Source organism: Microcaecilia unicolor, chromosome 2 (genome assembly GCF_901765095.1).
Source record: "Microcaecilia unicolor chromosome 2, aMicUni1.1, whole genome shotgun sequence".
NCBI classification, from domain to species: domain Eukaryota; kingdom Metazoa; phylum Chordata; class Amphibia; order Gymnophiona; family Siphonopidae; genus Microcaecilia; species Microcaecilia unicolor.
In genome coordinates this window covers 315710003-315732500 of record NC_044032.1, presented here as the reverse complement: position 1 = coordinate 315732500, position 22498 = coordinate 315710003, and the positions used below count along the sequence as shown (strand labels likewise).

The following is a 22498-nucleotide window of genomic DNA, read 5'->3' as shown; positions in this document are numbered from 1 at the left end:
GAGAGGTTGTATGAGTGATAGAGGTATTTCCAGCATGTCTCATACTTGTGCATATGAAAATAATTGAATCACGCTTGGTCCTTTAGCTGTACCCTGATGACACTTCCCAGGATGCAGTGGAGTTCAGGAGGAAAGCAAAGGCATTACTGCGTATAGCAACATTTACCTTGAACAGTATGGGGGTCAGATTCTGGCTTAGCAGTGGAACGTGTCTTGGTAATGTATTTGCACTTTATCTTGTTTTTAAATCACCTAAGTGGCACATTTATTCATTTACCTATATCTAAGAACATAAGCACTGCCATACTGAGACAGACCAAAGGTCCATCAAGCTCAGTATCCTGTTTCCAAAAGTGGCCAGTCCAGGTCACAAGTACCTGGCAAGATCCCAGACCGGTAAAACAGATTTTATGCTGCTTATCCTAGAAATAAGCAGTGGATTTTCCCAAGTCCATCTTAATAATGGCTTGTGGACTTTTCTTTTAGGAAATTAACCAAACCTTTTTTAAACCCTGCTAAGCTAACTGCTTTTACCACATTCTCTAGCAAAGAATTCCAGAGTTTTAATTACATGTTGAGTGAAGAAATATTTTTTCTGGTTTGTTTTAAATTTACTACTTAGTAGATTTGTTGTGTGCCCCCTACTCCTAGCATTTTTGGAAAGAGTAAACAAGTGATTCACATCTACCACTCCACTCAGTATTTTATAGACGTCTATCATAACTCCCTTCAGCCGTCTCTTCTGCAAGCTAAAATAAGGCTGTTTTGCCTGATGTTACTCCCCTTTAGCTGAGGGTTCTCATACTTACATTTGCTGCTACTTCAGTAATTTTGTTTGAGCTTTTTCTAATGCTGGGTAGCTTGCTTATCGCTGTGTTGGATCCTACAGGTATCTAATTGATGCAAATTAGAGCATTCTTTGTTTTAGGCTTATTTTGTGGAATATCATACCCACGAATATTGGATACTTGCAGGATATGTTTCACTTCATAAAGAAGTTAAAAGCATTTCCTTTTGAAAAGGCTTATACTACCGCAATGTGATTTTTCTCCGAGGACAAGCAGGCTGCTTGTTCTCACTGATGGGTGACGTCCACGGCAGCCCCTCCAATCGGAATCTTCACTAGCAAAAGCCTTTGCTAGCCCTCGCACGCCGATGCGCACCGTGCATGCGCGGCCGTCTTCCCGCCCGAAACCGGCTTGTGCCGGCCAGTCTTCTTTTCTCCGCGCTCGGTACGGTTGTATTTTGCCGTTCGTGCCCCGAAAAGTCGACCTCGCGCGTCGTTTTCGACTCGTTTCTGTGAGAAACTGTTCAAATTGTTTCGGAAAGACCTCTTTTGGTTTTTCCCTTCCTGTACTTCGAGTTTTTTCTGCCCCGGTAAGTTTTCTTTCGTCGTCGGGGTAGGCCTTATTTAGGCCCCGGTCGAAATTTCCTTCTCGCTAATTTTCTGGTGCCAAATTTCGGCATTTCGACTTTTGATCTCGCCGGCGTGATTTTTCCGCCCATGACATCGAAGCCTTCCAGCGGCTTCAAGAAGTGCACCCAGTGCGCCCGGGTAATCTCGCTCACTGACAGGCACGCGTCGTGTCTTCAGTGTCTGGGGGCTGGGCACCGCCCTCAGGCCTGTAGTCTGTGTTCCCTTTTACAAAAGCGGACTCAGGTAGCGAGGTTAGCCCAGTGGAACATTTTGTTCTCGGGCTCTTCGTCGGCATCGGCACCGGGGGTATCGAGTGCATCGACGTCTTCAGTGTCCAGAACTTCATCCTCGGCTGCCAGTGCATCGAGTGCATCGAGGCGTCTGCCCTCTGCATCGGCGCTGAGACATCGGACGACTGTATCGACGTCGGTGGTACCGAGACCTCGTCTGCTGATGTCGTCGGACGGTGGTGCTTCGTCTGGAGTGCAGGTGAGGGCTGTCCATTCCCCTGCTGGTGGCGGTGAGCCTTCGGGTGGGTCTCCCCCTACCCTGAGGGCTCCTGCGGTACAGCCCCCCCGAGACCGACCTCCTTCGATCTCGGCCCCGAGGAAGCGACGGCTGGATTCTACGTCCTCCTCGTCGGTGCCGGGAAGCTCCGGTGACATGCTTCGTTCCAAGAAGTCGAAGAAGCATCGTCATCGGTCTCCTTCCCGGGTCGGCACCGAGAGCTCTGGGTCGCTGAGGGAGTCGGCACCCAGCAGGCATCGGCACCGAGAGGACCGCTCACCCTCTGTTCAGGAGGTTTCGATGCGCTCCACTCTGGACAGCCGGGAACAGCCTCCACGCCCGGAACAGGTTCTGACGTTGATTCTATGGAACATACAGATTTTAGCAAAGATAAAAGATAAAGGCCAATCTTCAGCCAAGCATCTCATCTAGGACAACTAATTTGAGAAATTTTCAGCCAAAAATAATCCTAAATCTAAGAAGCCAATATTTGGTCAGTTAGAAATAGAACACTTGGTCTTGGTTCAAAATGGGCACCTACTTCTCCCATTCCAAAGCCATGATACCCTCTCCTGAGCAAGCAGATCTACTGTAAATAGCTGGGTAGCCTTTCACCCACTCCCCCCCCATGAAGTTTCCAAATAGCTTCCCATTGTCATTAGAAAAAGGATCACTGCATTTAAGAGAACAGTAGACACCTTCTTAAATGCTATTTTATTAAGATAGATTGGGGCCTATGTGTTTTTATAAAGTACTAGTGTACATGCTCTCAATCTGTGTTCAATTCTGGTCGCCGCATCTCAAGAAAGATATAGTAGAATTGGAAAAGGTGCAGCGAAGGGCGACTAAAATGATAGCGGGGATGGGACAACTTCCCTATGAAGAAAGACTAAGGAGGCTAGGGCTATACAGCTTGGAGAAGAGACGGCTGAGGGGAGACATGATAGAGGTATATAAAATAATGAGTGGAGTGGAACAGGTGGATGTGAAGCGTCTGTTCACGCTTTCCAAAAATACTAGGACTAGGGGGCATGCGATGAAACTACAGTGTAGTAAATTTAAAACAAATCGGAGAAAATGTTTCTTCACCCAACGTGTAATTAAACTCTGGAATTCGTTGCCGGAGAAAGTGGTGAAGGCGGTTAGCTTAGCAGAGTTTAAAAAGGGGTTGGACGGTTTCCTAAAGGACAAGTCCATAAACCGCTACTAAACGGACTTGGAAAATTCCAGGAATAACATGTATAGAATGTTTGTACGTTTGGGAAGCTTGCCAGGTGCCCTTGGCCTGGATTGGCCGCTGTCGTGGACAGGATGCTGGGCTCGATGGACCCTTGGTCTTTTCCCAGTATGGCATTACTTATGTACTTATGTAGATAAATCATATACACATGTAGTTTGCTTATTTTATAACCTATAAGCTGTTTCCAGGGAACTGGGATCCCCAGTATAAGGAAGAAAAGGAGATAAATATATATTTCCCCCAACAACCTGGAGATCCCAGTCAAAACAATGGCCAGATACTAGAAGAAATGAAAATACAAATTTTAGCTAACAGAATGGGTTGAATCAGTGTATTTCAGCTGATGAGACAAACAGCTATGTACCTCGAGGATACAGGGTGACCGAAAAGCGAATGCTACATACCTGTAGAAGGTATTCTCCGAGGACAGCAGGCTGATTGTTTCTCACTGATGGGTGACGTCCACGGCAGCCCCTCCAATCGGAATCTTCACTAGCAAAGTCCTTTGCTAGCCCTCGCGCGCCTACGCGCACCGCGCATGCGCGGCCGTCTTCCCGCCCGAAACCGGCTTGAGCCGGCCAGTCTTCTTTTGTCCGCACTCGGTATGGTCGTGTTTTCGCCGTGTCGAGCCCGGAAAGTCGACCTCGCGCGTCCTTTTTTCGACGTGTTTTTTTCTTCGGAAAATCCTAAAACTGTTCGGGAAGTGCTCCGGAAGCCCCTTCGGGTTTCGTTTTGCCCCTTCCCGTATTTTCAGATTTTGCCCCGGTAAGTTTTCTTTCGTTGTCGGGGTAGGCCTCACTTAGGCCTCGGTCGAAATTTCTCTCTAACTTTTTCTGGTGCCACTTTCGTCATTTCAACTTTTGATTTTGCCGGCGTGATTTTTCCGCCCATGACATCGAAGCCTTCCAGCGGCTTCAAGAAGTGCACCCAGTGCGCCCGGGTAATCTCGCTCACTGACAGGCACGCATCGTGTCTTCAGTGTCTGGGGGCCGAGCACCGCCCTCAGGCCTGTAGTCTGTGTTCCCTTTTGCAAAGGCGGACTCAGGTAGCGAGATTGGCCCAGTGGAACGTTTTGTTCTCGGGCTCTTCGTCGGCATCGGCACCGGGGGTATCGAGTGCATCGACGTCTTCAGCGTCCAGAGCTTCATCCTCGGCCGCCAGTGCATCGAGTGCATCGAGGCATTGGCCCTCTGCATCGGCGCCGAGACATCGGATAGCTGCATCGACGTCGGTGGTACCGGGACCTCGTCTGCTGATGTCGTCAGACGGTGGTGCATCGTCTGGAGTGCAGGTGAGGGCTGTCCATTCCCCTGCTGGTGGCGGTGAGCCTTCGGGTGGGTCTCCCCCTACCCTGAGGGCTCCTGCGGTACAGCCCCCCCGAGACCGACCTCCTTCGGCCTCGGCCCCGAGGAAGCGACGGCTGGATTCTACGTCCTCCTCGTCGGTACCGGGAAGCTCCGGGGACATGCTTCGTTCCAAGAAGTCGAAGAAGCATCGTCACCGGTCCCCTTCCCGTGTCGGTACCGAGAGCTCTGGGTCGCCGAGGGAGTCGGCACCCAGCAGGCATCGGCACCGAGAGGACCGCTCACCCTCTGTTCAGGAGGTGTCGATGCGCTCCACTCTGGACAGCCCGGAACAGCCTCCACGCCCGGAACAGGTTCTGACGTCGATGCCTGCATCGACTTCCATGCCTTTCTCTGCAGCCGCTCTGAACGAGAGCCTCCGGGCCGTTCTCCCAGAGATCCTGGGAGAGCTGTTGCGCCCTACCCCTCCGGTACCGGCGGTGCTTGCGCCACCGGTGCCGTCGAGCGTGGCGCCGGCTGGCCCATCGCCCGAGGTGAGGTCTCCGGCGTCGGTGCCGCGTGCGGTACCGGCTGCCGCCGCCTCCCAGGAGGGCTCCCCGACTACGTCGGCGGAGGGAGCTTCGCCGATGCGGGCGAGGGAGTCTACCTCTCGACGCCCCCATCGTGGACGTGGCTCCAAAGAGTCGAGTCGGGCGAGGTTGCAGACACAGGTCCGTGAACTTGTGTCTGACACCGAGGGTGAGGCCTCGTGGGAAGACGAAGGAGACATCAGATATTTCTCTGACGAGGAGTCTGAGGGTCTTCCTTCTGATCCCACTCCCTCTTCTGAAAGACAGCTTTCTCCTCCCGAGAGTCTGTCTTTCGCTTCCTTTGTCCGGGAGATGTCTACGGCCATCCCCTTCCCGGTGGTTGTGGAGGACGAGCCCAGGGCTGAAATGTTTGAGCTCCTGGACTATCCTTCTCCACCTAAGGAAGCGTCCACTGTACCCATGCACCATGACCTAAAAAAGACTTTGCTGGCGAACTGGACCAAGCCTTTAACTAACCCCCACATTCCCAAGAAGATCGAGTCCCAGTACCGGATCCATGGGGACCCAGAGCTGATGCGCACTCAGTTGCCTCACGACTCTGGAGTTGTGGATTTGGCCCTAAAGAAGGCCAAGAGTTCTAGGGAGAATGCTTCGGCGCCCCCGGGCAAGGACTCTAGAACCTTGGACTCCTTTGGGAGGAAGGCCTACCATTCTTCTATGCTCGTGGCCAAAATTCAGTCTTACCAGCTCTACACGAGCATACACATGCGAAACAATGTGCGGCAGTTGGCGGGCTTGGTGGATGCGCTCCCCCCTGAGCAAGCCAAGCCATTTCAGGAGGTGGTCAGGCAGCTGAAGGCGTGCAGAAAATTCCTGGCCAGAGGGGTGTATGACACCTTTGATGTTGCGTCCAGGGCCGCTGCTCAAGGTGTGGTGATGCGCAGACTCTCATGGCTGCGTGCCTCCGACCTGGAGAATAGAATCCAGCAGCGGATTGCGGACTCGCCTTGCCGTGCGGATAATATTTTTGGAGAGAAAGTCGAACAGGTGGTAGAGCAGCTCCACCAGCGGGACACCGCATTCGACAAGTTCTCCCGCCGGCAGCCTTCAGCCTCTACCTCTACAGGTAGAAGATTTTTTGGGGGAAGGAAGACTGTTCCCTACTCTTCTGGCAAGCGTAGGTACAATCTTCCTTCTCGACAGCCTGCGGCCCAGGCTAAGCCCCAGCGCGCGCGCTCTCGTCAGCAGCGTGCGCCTCAGCAAGGCCCCTCGGCTCCCCAGCAAAAGCAAGGGACGAGCTTTTGACTGGCTCCAGCAGAGCATAGCCGACATCCAAGTGTCAGTGCCGGGCGACCTGCCAGTCGGAGGGAGGTTGAAAGCTTTTCACCAAAGGTGGCCTCTCATAACCTCCGATCAGTGGGTTCTCCAAATAGTCCGGCAAGGATACACCCTCAATTTGGCCTCAAAACCTCCAAATTGTCCACCGGGAGCTCAGTCTTACAGCTTCCAGCACAAGCAGGTACTTGCAGAGGAACTCTCCGCCCTTCTCAGCGCCAATGCGGTCGAGCCCGTGCCATCCGGGCAAGAAGGACTGGGATTCTATTCCAGGTACTTCCTTGTGGAAAAGAAAACGGGGGATGCGTCCCATCCTAGACCTAAGGGCCCTGAACAAATATCTGGTCAAAGAAAAGTTCAGGATGCTTTCCCTGGCCACCCTTCTTCCCATGATTCAGGAAAACGATTGGCTATGCTCTCTGGACTTGAAGGATGCCTACACACACATCCCGATACTGCCAGCTCACAGACAGTATCTGCGATTTCAGCTGGGCACACGTCACTTCCAGTACTGTGTGCTACCCTTTGGGCTCGCCTCTGCGCCCAGGGTGTTCACAAAGTGCTTGGCTGTAGTAGCAGCGGCACTTCGCAGGCTGGGGGTGCACGTGTTCCCATATCTCGACGATTGGCTGGTGAAGAATACATCCGAGGCAGGAGCCCTGCAGTCCATGCAGATGACTATTCGCCTCCTGGAGCTACTGGGGTTTGTGATAAATTATCCAAAGTCCCATCTTCTCCCAGTGCAGAGACTCGAATTCATAGGAGCTCTGCTGGATTCTCGGACGGCTCGCGCCTATCTCCCAGAGACGAGAGCCAACAACTTGTTGTCCCTCGTCTCACGGGTGCGAGCGTCCCAGCAGATCACAGCTCGGCAGATGTTGAGATTGCTAGGCCACATGGCCTCCACAGTTCATGTGACTCCCATGGCCCGCCTTCACATGAGATCTGCTCAATGGACCCTAGCTTCCCAGTGGTTTCAGGCTGCTGGGGATCTAGAAGACGTGATCTACCTGTCCACGAGTTTTCTCAAATCCCTGTATTGGTGGACGATTTGCTCCAATTTGACTCTGGGACGTCCTTTCCAAATTCCTCAGCCACAAAAAGTGCTGACCACGGATGCGTCTCTCCTGGGATGGGGAGCTCATGTCGATGGGCTTCACACCCAAGGAAGCTGGTCCCTCCAGGAATGCGATCTGCAGATCAATCTTCTGGAGTTGCGAGCGATCTGGAACGCTCTGAAGGCTTTCAGAGATCGGCTGTCCCACCAAATTATCCAAATTCAGACAGACAAACAGGTTGCCATGTACTACGTCAACAAGCAGGGGGGCACCGGATCTCGCCCCCTGTGTCAGGAAGCCGTCAGCATGTGGCTTTGGGCTCGCCGTCACGGCATGGTGCTCCAAGCCACATATCTGGCAGGCGTAAACAACAGTCTGGCCGACAGGTTGAGCAGGATTATGCAACCTCACGAGTGGTCGCTCAATTCCCGTGTAGTGCGACAGATCTTTCAGGTGTGGGGCACCCCCTTGATAGATCTCTTCGCATCTCGAGCCAACCACAAAGTCCCTCAGTTCTGTTCCAGGCTTCAGGCCCACGGCAGACTGGCATCGGATGCCTTCCTCCTGGACTGGGGGGAGGGTTTGCTGTATGCTTATCCTCCCATATCTCTGGTGGGGAAGACTTTGTTGAAACTCAAGCAAGACCGAGGCACCATGATTCTGATTGCTCCTTTTTGGCCGCATCAGATCTGGTTCCCTCTTCTTCTGGAGTTGTCCTCCGAAGAACCGTGGAGATTGGAGTGTTTTCCGACCCTCATCACGCAGGACGAAGGGGCGCTTCTGCATCCCAGCCTCCGGTCCCTGGCTCTCACGGCCTGGATGTTGAGAGCGTAGACTTTGCCTCTTTGGGTCTGTCAGAGGGTGTCTCCCGCATCTTGCTTGCTTCCAGGAAAGATTCCACTAAGAGGAGTTACTTCTTTCTATGGAGGAGGTTTGCCGTCTGGTGTGACAGCAAGGCCCTAGATCCTCGCTCTTGTCCTACACAGACCCTGCTTGAATACCTTCTGCACCTGTCTGAGTCTGGTCTCAAGACCAACTCTGTAAGGGTTCACCTTAGTGCAATCAGTGCATACCATTACCGTGTGGAAGGTAAGCCGATCTCAGGACAGCCTTTAGTTGTTCGCTTCATGAGAGGTTTGCTTTTGTCAAAGCCCCCTGTCAAGCCTCCTACAGTGTCATGGGATCTCAATGTCGTTCTCACCCAGCTGATGAAACCTCCTTTTGAGCCACTGAATTCCTGCCATCTGAAGTACTTGACCTGGAAGGTCATTTTCTTGGTGGCAGTTACTTCAGCTCGTAGAGTCAGTGAGCTTCAGGCCCTGGTAGCCCAGGCTCCTTACACCAAATTTCATCATAACAAAGTAGTCCTCCGCACTCACCCTAAGTTCTTGCCAAAGGTCATGTCGGAGTTCCATCTGAACCAGTCAATTGTCTTGCCAACATTCTTTCCCCGTCCTCATTCCTGCCCTGCTGAACGTCAGCTGCACACATTGGACTGCAAGAGAGCATTGGCCTTCTACCTGGAGCGGACACAGCCCAACAGACAGTCCGCCCAATTGTTTGTTTCTTTTGATCCCAATAGGAGGGGAGTGGCTGTGGGGAAACGCACCATATCCAATTGGCTAGCAGATTGCATTTCCTTCACTTACGCCCAGGCCGGGCTGGCTCTTGAGGGTCATGTCACGGCTCATAATGTTAGAGCTATGGCAGCGTCGGTAGCCCACTTGAAGTCAGCCACTATTGAAGAGATTTGCAAAGCTGCGACGTGGTCATCTGTCCACACATTCACATCTCATTACTGCCTGCAGCAGGATACCCGACGCGACAGTCGGTTCGGGCAGTCAGTTCTTCAGAACCTGTTTGGGCTTTAGGATCCAACTCCACCCCCCGAGGGCCCTGTTTGTTCTGTTCCAGGCTGCACTCTCAGTTAGTTGGTAAATTTTTTTAGGTCAATCTCAGTTATGTCCTCGCTGTTGCGAGGCCCAATTGACCATGGTTGTTGTTTTGAGTGAGCCTGGGGGCTAGGGATACCCCATCAGTGAGAACAAGCAGCCTGCTTGTCCTCAGAGAAAGCGAATGCTACATACCTGTAGAAGGTATTCTCCGAGGACAGCAGGCTGATTGTTCTCACAAACCCGCCCGCCTCCCCTTTGGAGTTGTGTCTTCCCTAGTCTTTGTCTTGCTACATATGAGACTGGCCGGCACAAGCCGGTTTCGGGCGGGAAGACGGCCGCGCATGCGCGGTGCGCATCGGCGCGCGAGGGCTAGCAAAGGCTTTTGCTAGTGAAGATTCCGATTGGAGGGGCTGTCGTGGACGTCACCCATCAGTGAGAACAATCAGCCTGCTGTCCTCGGAGAATACCTTCTACAGGTATGTAGCATTCGCTTTATTGTTTTATATGTTAAGTCATTTAGGGGGACATTATGAACGTGGGTTACCATTAAATGTGTTATGTTACTGTTAACCCCAGTTATTAGTAACTAGATATTGCATACAATGGGATCTGTGCTAAAACAGCATGAGTTAATGGTAAAATAATATGTCATAATGGTAGCCCATGTTGATAACTTTCTCCTTAACTGTATATTTTATTATGTACATTGTTATTTTACTACCAAGGACTTCAGATTGGTAGGCTTCAAATGTGCTTTAATAGATAGTGAGGTTGCAATAGAGACCAAAGTAGACCAGATGTCTTTAAATAAAGAGCAGACAGATTTTCAAGATTACAAATTATCACTGTCAACTACTGAGCAAGTTGTAAATAGGAACAACAAACATTGTTTGAAATATCTGTATGCAAATTCCAGAAGCCTAAGAAATAAGGTTGGAGAGTTAGAATATATTGCATTAAATGAAAAGATAGATATAATATATATCTCTGAGACCTGATGGAAGGAAGATAACCAATAGGACACTTGTCGTACCAGGGTACAAATTATATCGCAATGATAGATTGGATCGAATTGGTGAAGGGGTAGCATTGTATGTTAAGGAGGACTAAAACTTCTGCAGGATACAAAACATCTTGGAATCCCTATGGATAGAAATTCCATGTGTAATGGGGAAATGGATAGTGATAAGATTGTACTACTGTCCACCTGGCCAGGATGAACAGACAGATGATATCAGAAATTGGGGAGGCTAACAAACTAGATAACCCAATAATAATGATTTCAGTTACTATGATATTGACTGGGTAAATGTAACATCAGGGCATGCTAGGGAGGTAAACTTCCTTGAAGAAATCATTGACTGCTTTATGGAGCAGCTGGTTCAGGAACCAACAAGAGTTGGACCAATTCTAGACTTAGTCCTTAGTGGAATACATGATCTGGTGCAGGAGATAATGGTGCTGGGGCCACTTGATAACAGTGATCATAACGTGATTAGATTTTATATATTTTCCGAGGACAAGCAGGCTGCTTGTTCTCATGACTGGGTTGACGTCCACGGCAGCCCCTCAAACCGGAGAAAAAATCTCACGGGAGGTCCCGCACGCAGGGCACGCCCACCACACATGCGCAGCCGTCTTCCCGCCCATGCGCGACCGTTCCCGCTCAGTTTTTTGCTTTCCGCGCTGGAGAGAGACGCGTCTTCGTCCCTCTCCGAGTCAGCCCCGGAAAACCGGTTTGCGGCCTAGTCCATGCTTTTACTTTTCTTTTTTCTTGTTGTTGCGCGTTCGCGCCCCTTTATTTTTTTTTTTAAAAAAAAGGTTTGTTTTTTCCTTCCCCTCGTCGAGTTTAGTCGCAGGGTCGCCTCGTCGCACGGCCGTTTCTTTCTTTTTCGGGTGTGCTTTTCACCGCCACCATCGACGATTTTGATCTCGCCGACGCGATTTTTCCGTCGATGTCCTCGAAGGTCCCGAGCGGATTCAGAAAGTGTGGTTGGTGTGGCCGGCAGATCTCGCAGACCGATCCTCACGCTTGGTGCCTCCAGTGCCTCGGCCAGGAGCATAATTCCAAGGCGTGCACCTTGTGTCTCGGCTTGCGGAAGCGGACGCAGGTGGCAAGGCAAGTTCTTCGGGACCGTGTTTTTGGAACTTGCGTTGGCCCTTCGACGTCGACCTCGACGGCATCGGTGTCGACAGCCAGGTCTTCAGTACCGGTACCGATGTCGACGTCTTCGGCGCCGACCCCGGGAGCACAGGTTCCCTTGGCCCGACGACCTGCCGGCGGCGGTGAGCGGCCGCGTGGGCAGTCCGCCCTGGCCACTCCCGCTGCTCAAGGCCATCGGGACCGAACCCTGTCGGATCCGATCCCTAGAGGCCGTGGAGACTCAACCTCCTCCTCGTCTATGCCGCGGAGCGCCGATGACGGACATCGGAAGAAAGCTGCCAAGAAGCACCGTCATTGGTCGCCCACGGCGCATTGGACTGGGAGCTCCGGGACGTCGAGAGAAGACTCGACCCCCAGGAAGCGGCAGCGCCGGGAGGAGCGCTCCCCCTCTATCAAAGAGGTGTCGATGCGCAGGTCGTCGGGTACCCCGGTACCGTCTCCTGGACCCGGGCAGCTTCCAGCACTGACGCCCGCACCGGCCCCCCTGCCTCTCCCGACAGCGGGCCTAGCCGAGTGCCTCCGAGCCATCCTTCCGGGGATCCTGGAAGGGCTGATGCACTAGGCCTTGCCGGCACCGGGGGTGCCTGCACCCTCGGTGCCGTTGATGGAGGCGCCAGTGGGCTCTGATCCGGTGATGAGGTCTTTGACGCCGGCGCCACTTGTGGCACTGGTGTCAATCGCCACTCAGGTGGAATCCCCGTCGACGTCGATGGAGGGAGCTTCGTCCCCGCCGGCGCGGGAGTCCACCTCTCGACACCCTCATTGAGGACGTGGTTCCTTGCAGTCGAGACGGGCCCGGTTGCAGTCTGAACTGAGAGAGCTCATGTCCGACACCGAGGAGGAGGCCTCATGGGGAGGAGGAGGAGGACCCCAGATATTTCTCCTCCGAGGAGTCTGTGGGCCTTCCCTCTGACCCCACACCTTCACTGGAGAGGAAGCTCTCGCCCCCTGAGAGCCTCTCCTTCGCCTCTTTTGTTCGGGACATGTCTATCAGCATTCCCTTTCCAGTGGTTACTGTGGATGAGCCGGGCGGAGATGCTCGAAGTCCTCGACTATCCATCACCACCTAGAGAGTCTTCCACGGTACCGTTGCACAATGTCCTCAAAGAGACACTGCTTCGGAACTGGTTGAAGTCATTATCTAATCCTACCATTCCCAAGAAAGCGGAGTCCCAATACACAATCCACTCAAGCCCGGAGTTGATGCGGCCTCAACTGCCTCATGACTCAGCGGTCGTGGACTCTGCTCTCAAGAGAGCACGGAGTTCGAGGGATACCGCCTCGGCGCCCACTGGGTGGGAGTCTCGCACTCTGGACTCGTTTGGGAGGAAGGCCTACCATTCTTCCATGCTCGTGACCAGATTACAATCATACCAGCTCTACACGAGCATCCACATGCGGAACAATGTGCGGCAACTGGCGGACCTGGTTGACAAGCTCCCCCCGGAGCAGTCCAGGCCCTTTCAGGAGGTGGTCAGGCAGCTGAAGGCGTGCAGAAAATTCCTGTCCAGGGGTATCTATGACACCTGTGATGTGGCATCCAGAGCTGCGGCCCAAGGTATAGTGATGCGCAGACTCTCCTGGCTGTGTGCCTCTGACCTGGACAACCGCACCTAGCAGCGGCTGGCGGATGTCCCTTGTCGGGGAGATAACATTTTTGAGGAGAAGGTCGAGCAGTTGGTGGACCAACTACACCAGCGGTAAACCGCTCTCGACAAGCTCTCTCACCGGGCGCCTTCAGCATCCACCTCCGCAGATGGACGTTTTTCCCGGCCCCGGCAGGCTGCACCCTACGCCTACAGCAAACGTAGATACACCCAGCCGGCCCGAAGGCCTCCTCAGGCACAGGGACAGTCCCAGCGCACTCATTCCCATCAACAGCGTGTGCCTAAGCAGCCCCCTGCGCCTCCACAGCAAAAGCAGGGGACGAGCTTTTGACTGGATCCATGGGAACATAGCCGCCATCAAAATAGCCGTGCCGGACGGCCTGCCGGTCGGGGGGAGGTTGAAAGTTTTTCACCAAAGGTTGCCTCTCATAACCTCCGACCAGTAGGTTCTCCAAATAGTGCAGTGCGGATACACCCTGAATTTGGTCTCCACCCCCACCAAATTGTCCACCGGGAGGTCAATCCTTCAGCTCCCATCACAAGCAGGTACTTGCAGAGGAACTCTCCGCCCTTCTCAGCGCCAATGCGGTCGAGCCCGTGCCACCTGGGCAGGAAGGGCAGGGATTCTATTCCAGGTACTTCCTTGTGGAGAAAAAAACAGGGGGGATGCACCCCATCCTAGACCTGAGAGGCCTGAACAAGTATCTGGTGCGAGAAAAGTTCAGGATGCTTTCCTGGGCATCCTTCTACCCATGATTCAGAAAGACGATTGGCTATGTTCCTTAGATTTAAAGGATGCTTATACTCACATCCCGATACTGCCAGCTCACAGACAGTATCTCCGATTCCGTCTGGGGACACGTTACTTTCAGTATTGGGCTCGCCTCTGCAGCACGGGTGTTCACAAACTGTCTCGTGGTGGTTGCGGCGTACCTACACAAGCTGGGGGTGCACGTGTTCCCGTATCTCGGCGATTGGCTGGTGAAGAGCACCTCAGAGGCAGGAGCTCTTCGGTCCATGCAGTGCACTATTCAACTTCTGGAGCTGCTGGGGTTTGTGATAAATTACCCGAAGTCCCATCTCCAGCCAGTCCAATCTCTGGAATTCATAGGAGCTCTGCTGAATTCACAGACGGCTCAGGCCTATCTTCCCGAGGCGAGGGCTCAGAATCTTCTGTCCCTCGCTTCCCAGACCAGAGCGTCTCAGCAGATCACAGCTCGGCAGATGTTGAGACTCCTGGGCCATATGGCCTCTACAGTCCATGTGACTCCCATGGCTCGTCTTCACATGAGATCAGCTCAATGGACCCTAGCTTCCCAGTGGTGCCAAGCCACCGGGAATCTAGAAGATGTCATCCGCCTGTCCATCAGTTGCCGCAATTAGCTGCACTGGTGGACAGTTTGGACCAATTTGACCCTGGGACGCCCATTCCAAATTCCTCAGCCCACAAAAGTGCTGACGACGGATGCATCTCGCCTGGGGTGGGGAGCTCATGTCGATGGGTTCCACCCCAGGAACAAGATCTTCAGATCAACCTCTTGGAGCTCTGAGCGGTCTGGAACGCACTGAAGGCCTTCAGGGATCGGCTGTCCTACCAAATTATCCAAATTCGAACAGACAATCAGGTTGCATTGTATTGCATCAACAAGCAGGGGGACACCGGATCTCGCCCTCTGTGTCAGGAAGCCGTCAGGATGTGGCATTGGGCACGCCAGTATGGCATGCTTCTCCAAGCCACATACCTGGCAGGCGTAAACAACAGTCTGGCCGACAGGCTGAGCAGATTCATGCAACCACACGAGTGGTCGCTCCATTCCAGAGTGGTACGCAAGATCTTCCGAGAGTGGGGCACTCCCTCGGTAGACCTTTTCGCCTCCCAGACCAATCACAAGCTGCCTCAGTTCTGTTCCAGACTGCAGGCGCACGACAGACTAGCATCAGATGCCTTTCTTCTACATTGGGGGACGGGCCTCCTGTATGCGTATCCTCCCATACCTTTGGTGGGAAGACCTTGCTGTAGCTCAAGCAAGACCGCGGCACCATGATTCTGATCGCGCCCTTTTGGCCCCATCAGATCTGGTTTCCTCTTCTTCTGGAATTGTCCTCCGAAGAACCGTGGAGATTGGAGTGTTTTCCGACTCTCATTTCGCAGAACGACGGAGCGCTTCTGCACCCCAACCTTCAGTCTCTGGCTCTCATGGCCTGGATGTTGAGGGCATAGATTTTGCTTCATTGGGTCTGTCTGAGGGAGTCTCCCGTGTCTTGCTTGCCTCTAGAAAGGATTCCACTAAAAAGAGTTACTTTTTCAAGTGTAGGAGGTTTGTCGTTTGGTGTGAGAGCAAGGCCCTAGAACCTCGTTCTTGTCCTGCACAGAACCTGCTTGAATACCTTCTACATTTATCAGAGTCTGGTCTCAAGACCAACTCAGTAAGGAATCACCTTAGTGCAATTAGTGCTTACCATTATCGTGTAGAGGGTAAAGCCATCTCTGGCGAGCCTTTAGTCATTCGATTCATGAGAGGCTTGCATTTGTCAAAGCCCCCTGTCAAGCCTCCTGCAGTGTCATGGGATCTCAACGTCGTCCTCACCCAGCTGATGAAACCTCCTTTTGAGCCACTGGACTCCTGCCATCTGAAGTACTTGAGTTGGAAGGTCATTCTCTTGGTGGCAGTTACTTCAGCTCGTAGAGTCAGTGAGCTTCAAGCCTTAGTAGCTCATGCTCCGTATACTAAATTTCATCATAACAGAGTAGTCCTCTGCACTCACCCTAAGTTCCTGCCAAAGGTGGTGTCGGAGTTCCATCTTAACCAGTCAATTGTCTTGCCAACATTCTTTCCCAGACCGCATACCCGCCCTGCTGAACGTCAGTTGCACACATTAGACTGCAAGCGAGCGTTGGCCTTCTATCTGGAGTGGACACAGCCCCACAGACAGTCCACCCAATTGTTTGTTTCTTTCGACCCCAGTAGGAAGGGGGTCGCTGTCGGGAAACGCACCATCTCCAATTGGCTAGCAGATTGCATTTCCTTCACTTACGCCCAAGCTGGGCTGGCTCTTGAGGGTCATGTCACAGCTCATAGTGTTAGAGCCATGGCAGCATCAGTGGCCCACTTGAAGTCAGCCACTATTGAAGAGATTTGCAAGGCTGCGACGTGGTCATCGGTCCACACATTCACATCACATTACTGCCTCCAGCAGGATACCCGACGCGACAGTTGGTTCAGGCAGTCGGTGCTGCAGAATCTGTTTGGGGTTTGAATCCAACTCCACCCTCCAGGACCCAATTTTATGCTGTTCAGGCTGCACTCTCAGTTAGTTGTTCTTTGTAGGTCAATTTCTGTTCTGCCCTCGCCGTTGCGAGGTTCAATTGACCTGGTTTCTTGTTTTGAGTGAGCCTGAGAGCTAGGGATACCCCAGTTTTGAGAACAAGCAGCCTGCTTGTCCTCGGAGAAAGTGAATGATACATACCTGTAGCAGGTGTTCTCCGAGGACAGCAGGCTGATTGTTCTCACCTACCTTCCCTCCTCCCCTTTGGAGTTGCGTTTTTTCCTCAATTCTTTGCTTGTCATTCAACTGAGCGAGAACAATCGCGCACGGGCAGGGAGACGGCCACTCATGCGCGGTGGGTGTGCCCTGCGTGCGGGACCTCCTGCGAGATTTTTTCTCCGGTTTGAGGGGCTGCCGTGGACATCAACCCAGTCGTGAGAACAATCAGCCTGCTGTCCTCGGAGAACACCTGCTACAGGTATATATCATTCGCTATCTCTCTAGTAAGTACACACAGGAAATCTAGGGGTCCTTTTACAAAGTGGTGGTAGTTTCCACCCCCAGCACGCCGACATATACGGCACTACAAAAATATATTTACTTTTTGTAGCACCGAGGTGTACCCAGCGGCAATTTGCCACATGGCCATTTCCTGCAGAAAGGAAAGACTACCCTTTTACCAGCTGTGGTAAAAAGGGGCCTTGCTGCACATCAGAAAGATGCACTGACACCAGCGCAGGCCCCCTTTTGCCACAGCTTGGGAAAAGGGGCCCTCAATTTATTAGCATTTAACTTTCAAAAAAGAGTCTATGATAAAATGAGGAGAATGGTTAAAAAAAAGAACTTAGAGAAGCAGCTGCAAAGGTCAAAAATTTACATCAAGCATGGATGCTATTCAAAATACAATCCTGGAAGCCCAGACCAGATATATTCCATGAATTAGTAAAGGTGGAAGGAAGGTCAAACAACTGAATTCTTTTTGGGTTTTCTTGTTTGTGAGAGTGCGTGTGTGTTTTTTTTTTTTTCTAACTTTTTAGGTTGGTATAGACAGTGCAATATTATTCCCTATGGCAGAGATGTTGATTTGGGAATATTTATAAGGGACTACACACCGGATATTATTTCAGTATTTCAGAAGGCAGGCCTTCCACTTAAATACAAATTTGGAAAGGTAAGTCCTCCATGACGTACTTATCTCAAGCTAAAAGATGCTGAAATTTGAAAAATGTAATATTTGTTGAATTGGAACTCCCACTTCTAAATTTCAAGGAGTTTTTCTGTCCAGACAATAAATGACCCTAAAGTTAGAACTCTGTGAAAGATGCGGGGGGGGGGGGGGGGGGGGGGGGGGGTTGGATCACGGGCGGCCCAAGGCAAGATGCCGCCTGAGGCAGTGCTGAAATGCCCCCCTCCAGGCCACAGTCTGGCATCTCCCCCTTCATTCCTCCACTCCCTTCCCCGAGTTTACCTTCTTTTCCCACTTCTCTACTGCGGCCCACCTCTGAGGAAACAGGAAGTAACAGAAAGGCAGGCTGCCACTTCCTTTTAGAAAATGGGAAAGTAGGTAAACTTGGGGAAAGGAGTGGAGGAAAGAAAGGGGAGATGCCAGACCACTCCAAGAGGAGTGCCACCTGAGTCCCCCGCCTCAGGTGGCCTAATGGTAGGGACGCAGTACAAAACAGACCTTTACTTGGGATGTGCATTTGGAGCAGTGTCCTAGTGGTTAGAGTGGTGGACTTTGGTCCTGGGGAACTGGGTTCGATTCCCACTGCAGGCACAGGCAGCTCCTTGTGACTCTGGGCAAGTCACTTAACCCTCCATTGCCCCAGGTACAAAATAAGTACCTGTATATAATATGTAAGCCGAATTGAGCCTGCCATGAGTGGGAAAGTGCGGGGTACAAATGTAATAAAAATAAAAAATAAATAACAGGTTGGTTATATATATATTATATATATGGACTGGTCACTGTTGGAAATAGGATACTGGGCTAGATGCTTTCCATTAGGGCAACTCTTATTTATATGCATCCATTCTATATAGGAATGTAGCTGCCTACTTTCCTTTATAGAACACTAGTTTAACAGGTAAAATATACACTTATAATTTAGATGTGAGCACTTGGGGCCTTATTCTATAAAAGCTATGCTAAATTATGAGCATAATCTATTTTGGAGCATAGATTAGGCTCATAATTTAGGAGCATAAATTTTAGGAGCTGGTATAAGTTCTTGTGCCTAGATGCTGGAGATACAGTTTAGATTAAAATACATTTGAATTTTAACAGTAGTGAAGTAGTATGATGAAGTGGCTGAGAGCAACAGATTAGTAAATAAAATTACAAATAGTGGGAAGCAGGGAGAGGCGGCCGCATAAGGCCCTTGCTTAAGGGGGCCCCGCGCGGCGCGCCTCAACTCTGCCTCTCCGACCGACCCCTGCCGCTCGGACCACATCGCCGCATCATGATTTGATTCGGTTCTCGCTCGGCCGCTCCGCTTCTGCCACCGGTCCGGCAGTTCGGTGCCCACCCACCACTGAGCCCGCCGTCAGCTCCCGCCTCTCCCCGGACCCCGACAGACAGTTGCAGGCTTGCAGCGAGCGACGGCCCCGGCCCCTGACAGTCAGAGTTGCAGGCGGCTCACCCACCCAGCTTTTCCCTTCCCGCTCAATGACCCGCCTTCCTTCTGATGACGTATTTCCTGAGTGGGAAGGGAAAAGCTGGAGCCTGGCCGGAGGTGAGCCATCGCCATCGTGGTGCCTGGTGCGAGTGCGAGTGAGTCGACTTCAAATAAAGTGAAGTGGAGCGGAGCTGATCAGCTGGAGCAAGTTTGTGCGCCTCCTGCACTGCCATTCAAAGGCAAGCCAGCCAGGTATGACGATTATTAGCTTTTTTTTCTATAAGGTGGAAGGGGTGACTACAAGTGGGAGAAAGTTTCGTAAGAAATTTGTTGGTCTTTTGGCTAAATTAAGATGAAATGGGGCACCAATATTTGGATTTGAGTTATGGGTCAGAATGGTATTTTTTTTTAACCTTTGAACAGGGTGCTGTTAAATATAGAAGTTGGTATTCTATTATTCAGCGTCCCACTGGCAGTATCATGAAAGAGGCTTAAACCTATGCAAAAAGAAATCTATGATCTCCAATCTGCGGTCTGCTATTTTGTTATTATTATTAATTCCCTGGAGAGATTGCTTTATGCTGCTGCCACCTTTTTAGTTCCTTTTGAACAGCTGACTGCGAAGTTATTTATGGTTTGTGTCAGGGTTTTTTATACATGATGAACAGATGAAGACTGATTTTTTTCTGCTTGCCAGGGGGTTTCAGGCTAAATGGCATTAGGGGCTGTGTTTACTAAAGTGTATTATGCTTTTGCTATTATCCTGTGGTAACATCAAAATCTCTCTGTTACTTGGAGGAGTTCCCAGCTTTTTTTGAGAGGGCTGTGGTGCAATTAATTCAGAGAGAGAGAGAGAGAGAAAGAAAATAGCTGCTAATATGTGATGTACTTAGCTTCACCTCCTGAGGTGCTGTTAACACAGAAAATGACAATTGCATTAACTGTAAGGCAAGTCCCTCATCCATTCCTGCCCCAAAATGGCATTTTCCACATTAGCTGCGTAATGTAGTAATTAGCGTATGCTAACAGATAGCATGCTATGCAGTTAGTGTGCTAAACTCTATATTAAATAGCTAATTTTCTTAATAAACAGGCCCCTAAGAATTCTTCTTAATAACTGTGTTTTCTCATCGATGTAGTTTCTCTATGGTGGTTCAAATTTGATGTCATTGATTCAGATTCCATTTTAAACTCTTTTATTGTAACCTGATGAACTGTTTTCTGATTTATCTATTTTCCTGGCCTAGTTTGCTCCTAACATGAAGTGTAGCATTTCTTTAATATTGAACTCTCCTAAGTGGGTCCAACTCTAGTGCAAGAGAGAAAATGTCTTATTTTTCCTGTTGCTTCTGAATGCAGTATCAGTATAACTTAAATGGGTCAGGGGTGACCAAGGAATTGTGTGTGTTCCTGGATTGGTGGGGATACAAATCAAATTTGTAGTGATCGAGAATTTCTGGCCCTTAGCCCTATCTCTGAATGTACATTTTCTTGTCCTGTACTCTTCAGTTCTCTGTGAATCCAGGCAATTTTTGTACACTGCCTTGCTGTTTTGTACTGAAAGGTGATCAAAGCAAATAAATTAAACTATTTGCCAATACTTTAAAAATTAAACAACAGCATTAGCTAAGGGATAGATTTACTAATGTGCACCAAAGTAAATAGGGCCCATTGCATAATGTAGAACTTCTGGTAAATAAATGTGTGTTAGTGTTTGCTGATGCTATAATGCATTTTGGTATTGGTAATTCTAACCCTAAATTTCATAAAAACAACTGATATACTGACATTTGAGAACAGTTGACATAACAATTTACAGCATCAGAACAGAGAAGGACAGTAACAAACTACAAACTCATAACAGAATCATAACTAGAAATTGCAGGTACGATACAAGAAAGAGAAGGGTGGGGAATGAGTAGAGCCATATCAATATTGGAAGACAAGGCAATTAAAAACAGCACCACAAGTCCAGTCCATACTCTTTCAGTTTGCAGAAGGAACAACCACAATGTTAGTATGAAATGATCTTTGCCCCTGGTACAAAATAAGTACCTGAATATATGTAAACCGCTTTGAATGTAGTTTTAAAAAAACCTCAGAAAGGCGGTATATCAAGTCCCCTTTTCCTTTAAAAACATTGAAGACAGTAGGGAATAAGTAATACGTGAAAGTAAAGAGGCTGATAAGTGTAAGAGGTCTGATTGGCCAACATAAAAATGTTGAAGGGCCAACATAAAAATGTTGAATTTAATCGTACTGGTCATCAGGAACCAGTGCTGTTCAGTAAGTAAAAGGGTAGCATGATCTGACCTCAGTATTCTATAGCAGTTGAATACATCTTAAAACATAAAGCGGAACACCATCTGAAACAGTAACAGTAATTTAATTTAATTTTGGCATTTATAATCCGCTTAACCATCAAGTTCAAGGCAAAGGATAATCACATATTATAAGCAGGTACTTTCTCTGTCCCTAGAGGGCTCTAAGTTTTTTAAAATCATGCATGGATAAAGGTCTCGAGTGCTCTAGAGACCAGAAAAGGCAAGTTTAGCTTCATTTGTCTTTATTTGAAATTTCATAAATAAAAAAATTTCTAAAAATGGAATAATCTTTTCAATGGGGTGGAGCTAGGGTGGGGGCAGAGCTAGGGTGGGTGGGGCGGGGCTAGGATGGGGCCCCACCAAATTGGTCTGCATAGGGCCCCGCACTTGCTACGACCGGCCCTGGTGGGAAGTCACGTGTTGGCATGGTGTGGGGTGGATCCTGAAAAGCTGAGCTCCATGCAACCCTCTCAGTAATCTGCAATTTATCAGCATAAACATCTGATTCCAGCTTTGGTAGGAATCATCGCCTCACCAGAAAGCCGCAGGGGAGTAGATTTACTGGAGCGATGACATCAAAAGTAACTGGAAAGAAAGGGAGAAACTGAAGCAGACTGACCACAAAATGGTTGACCAATGCAGCCCAGCAGTGGCATGGTTGGCTTGGCATGGTGACCAAAATTAGAGCTGAAGTTACAGCGACGGTCAAAGGAGCTCTTGATAAAAAGCTGCAACAGATTTATGATTGGGCAGAAGAGGTGCTTGAGAGATTGGATAACGTGTGCTTAGAACTGGATTTGGGCTTCAACGAATGTCGGACCTGGAAGATCGCACTACAAGGTTGTTGGAAGAACAGGCGAAGTTGGAAAAGACAATTGTGGTTCTGGAGGCCAAATTGAATGATTTAGAGAATCGAAGCAGAAGAAATAACTTAAGGTTGGTTGGCTTACTGGACTCACTTGCTGATAAAGATCTCCCGACTTTTCTGGAAACATGGATCCCCCAAACATTAAATCTTGGAGACCGACTCCAGCATTTTTGTGTGGAACGAGTGCATCAGGTGGGGCCAGTCAGACCTCTAATAGACCAAGAGTGGTGATCTTTAAAAGTTTGAACTTTATACATAAACAGCAGATCTTAACTGCCATCCACTTACGAAGACAATATCATATTGTGTTTTCAGGACTATTCGCAATATGTGCAGCAATTGCGAAAGGCTTTTGCACCACTGT

General features: G+C 50.2%; 1 protein-coding gene across 1 annotated transcript in view; it reads left to right on the top strand.

The window, feature by feature from the left end:
• Positions 1-22498, top strand: part of FKTN (fukutin) — a 317697-nt gene that overhangs the window by 224256 nt on the left and 70943 nt on the right. The window contains exons 8-9 of the mRNA XM_030194323.1: positions 87-216; positions 17362-17495. Of these exons, the coding sequence (XP_030050183.1) occupies positions 87-216; positions 17362-17495 (264 nt within the window). The remainder of the gene's footprint in view (positions 1-86; positions 217-17361; positions 17496-22498) is intronic.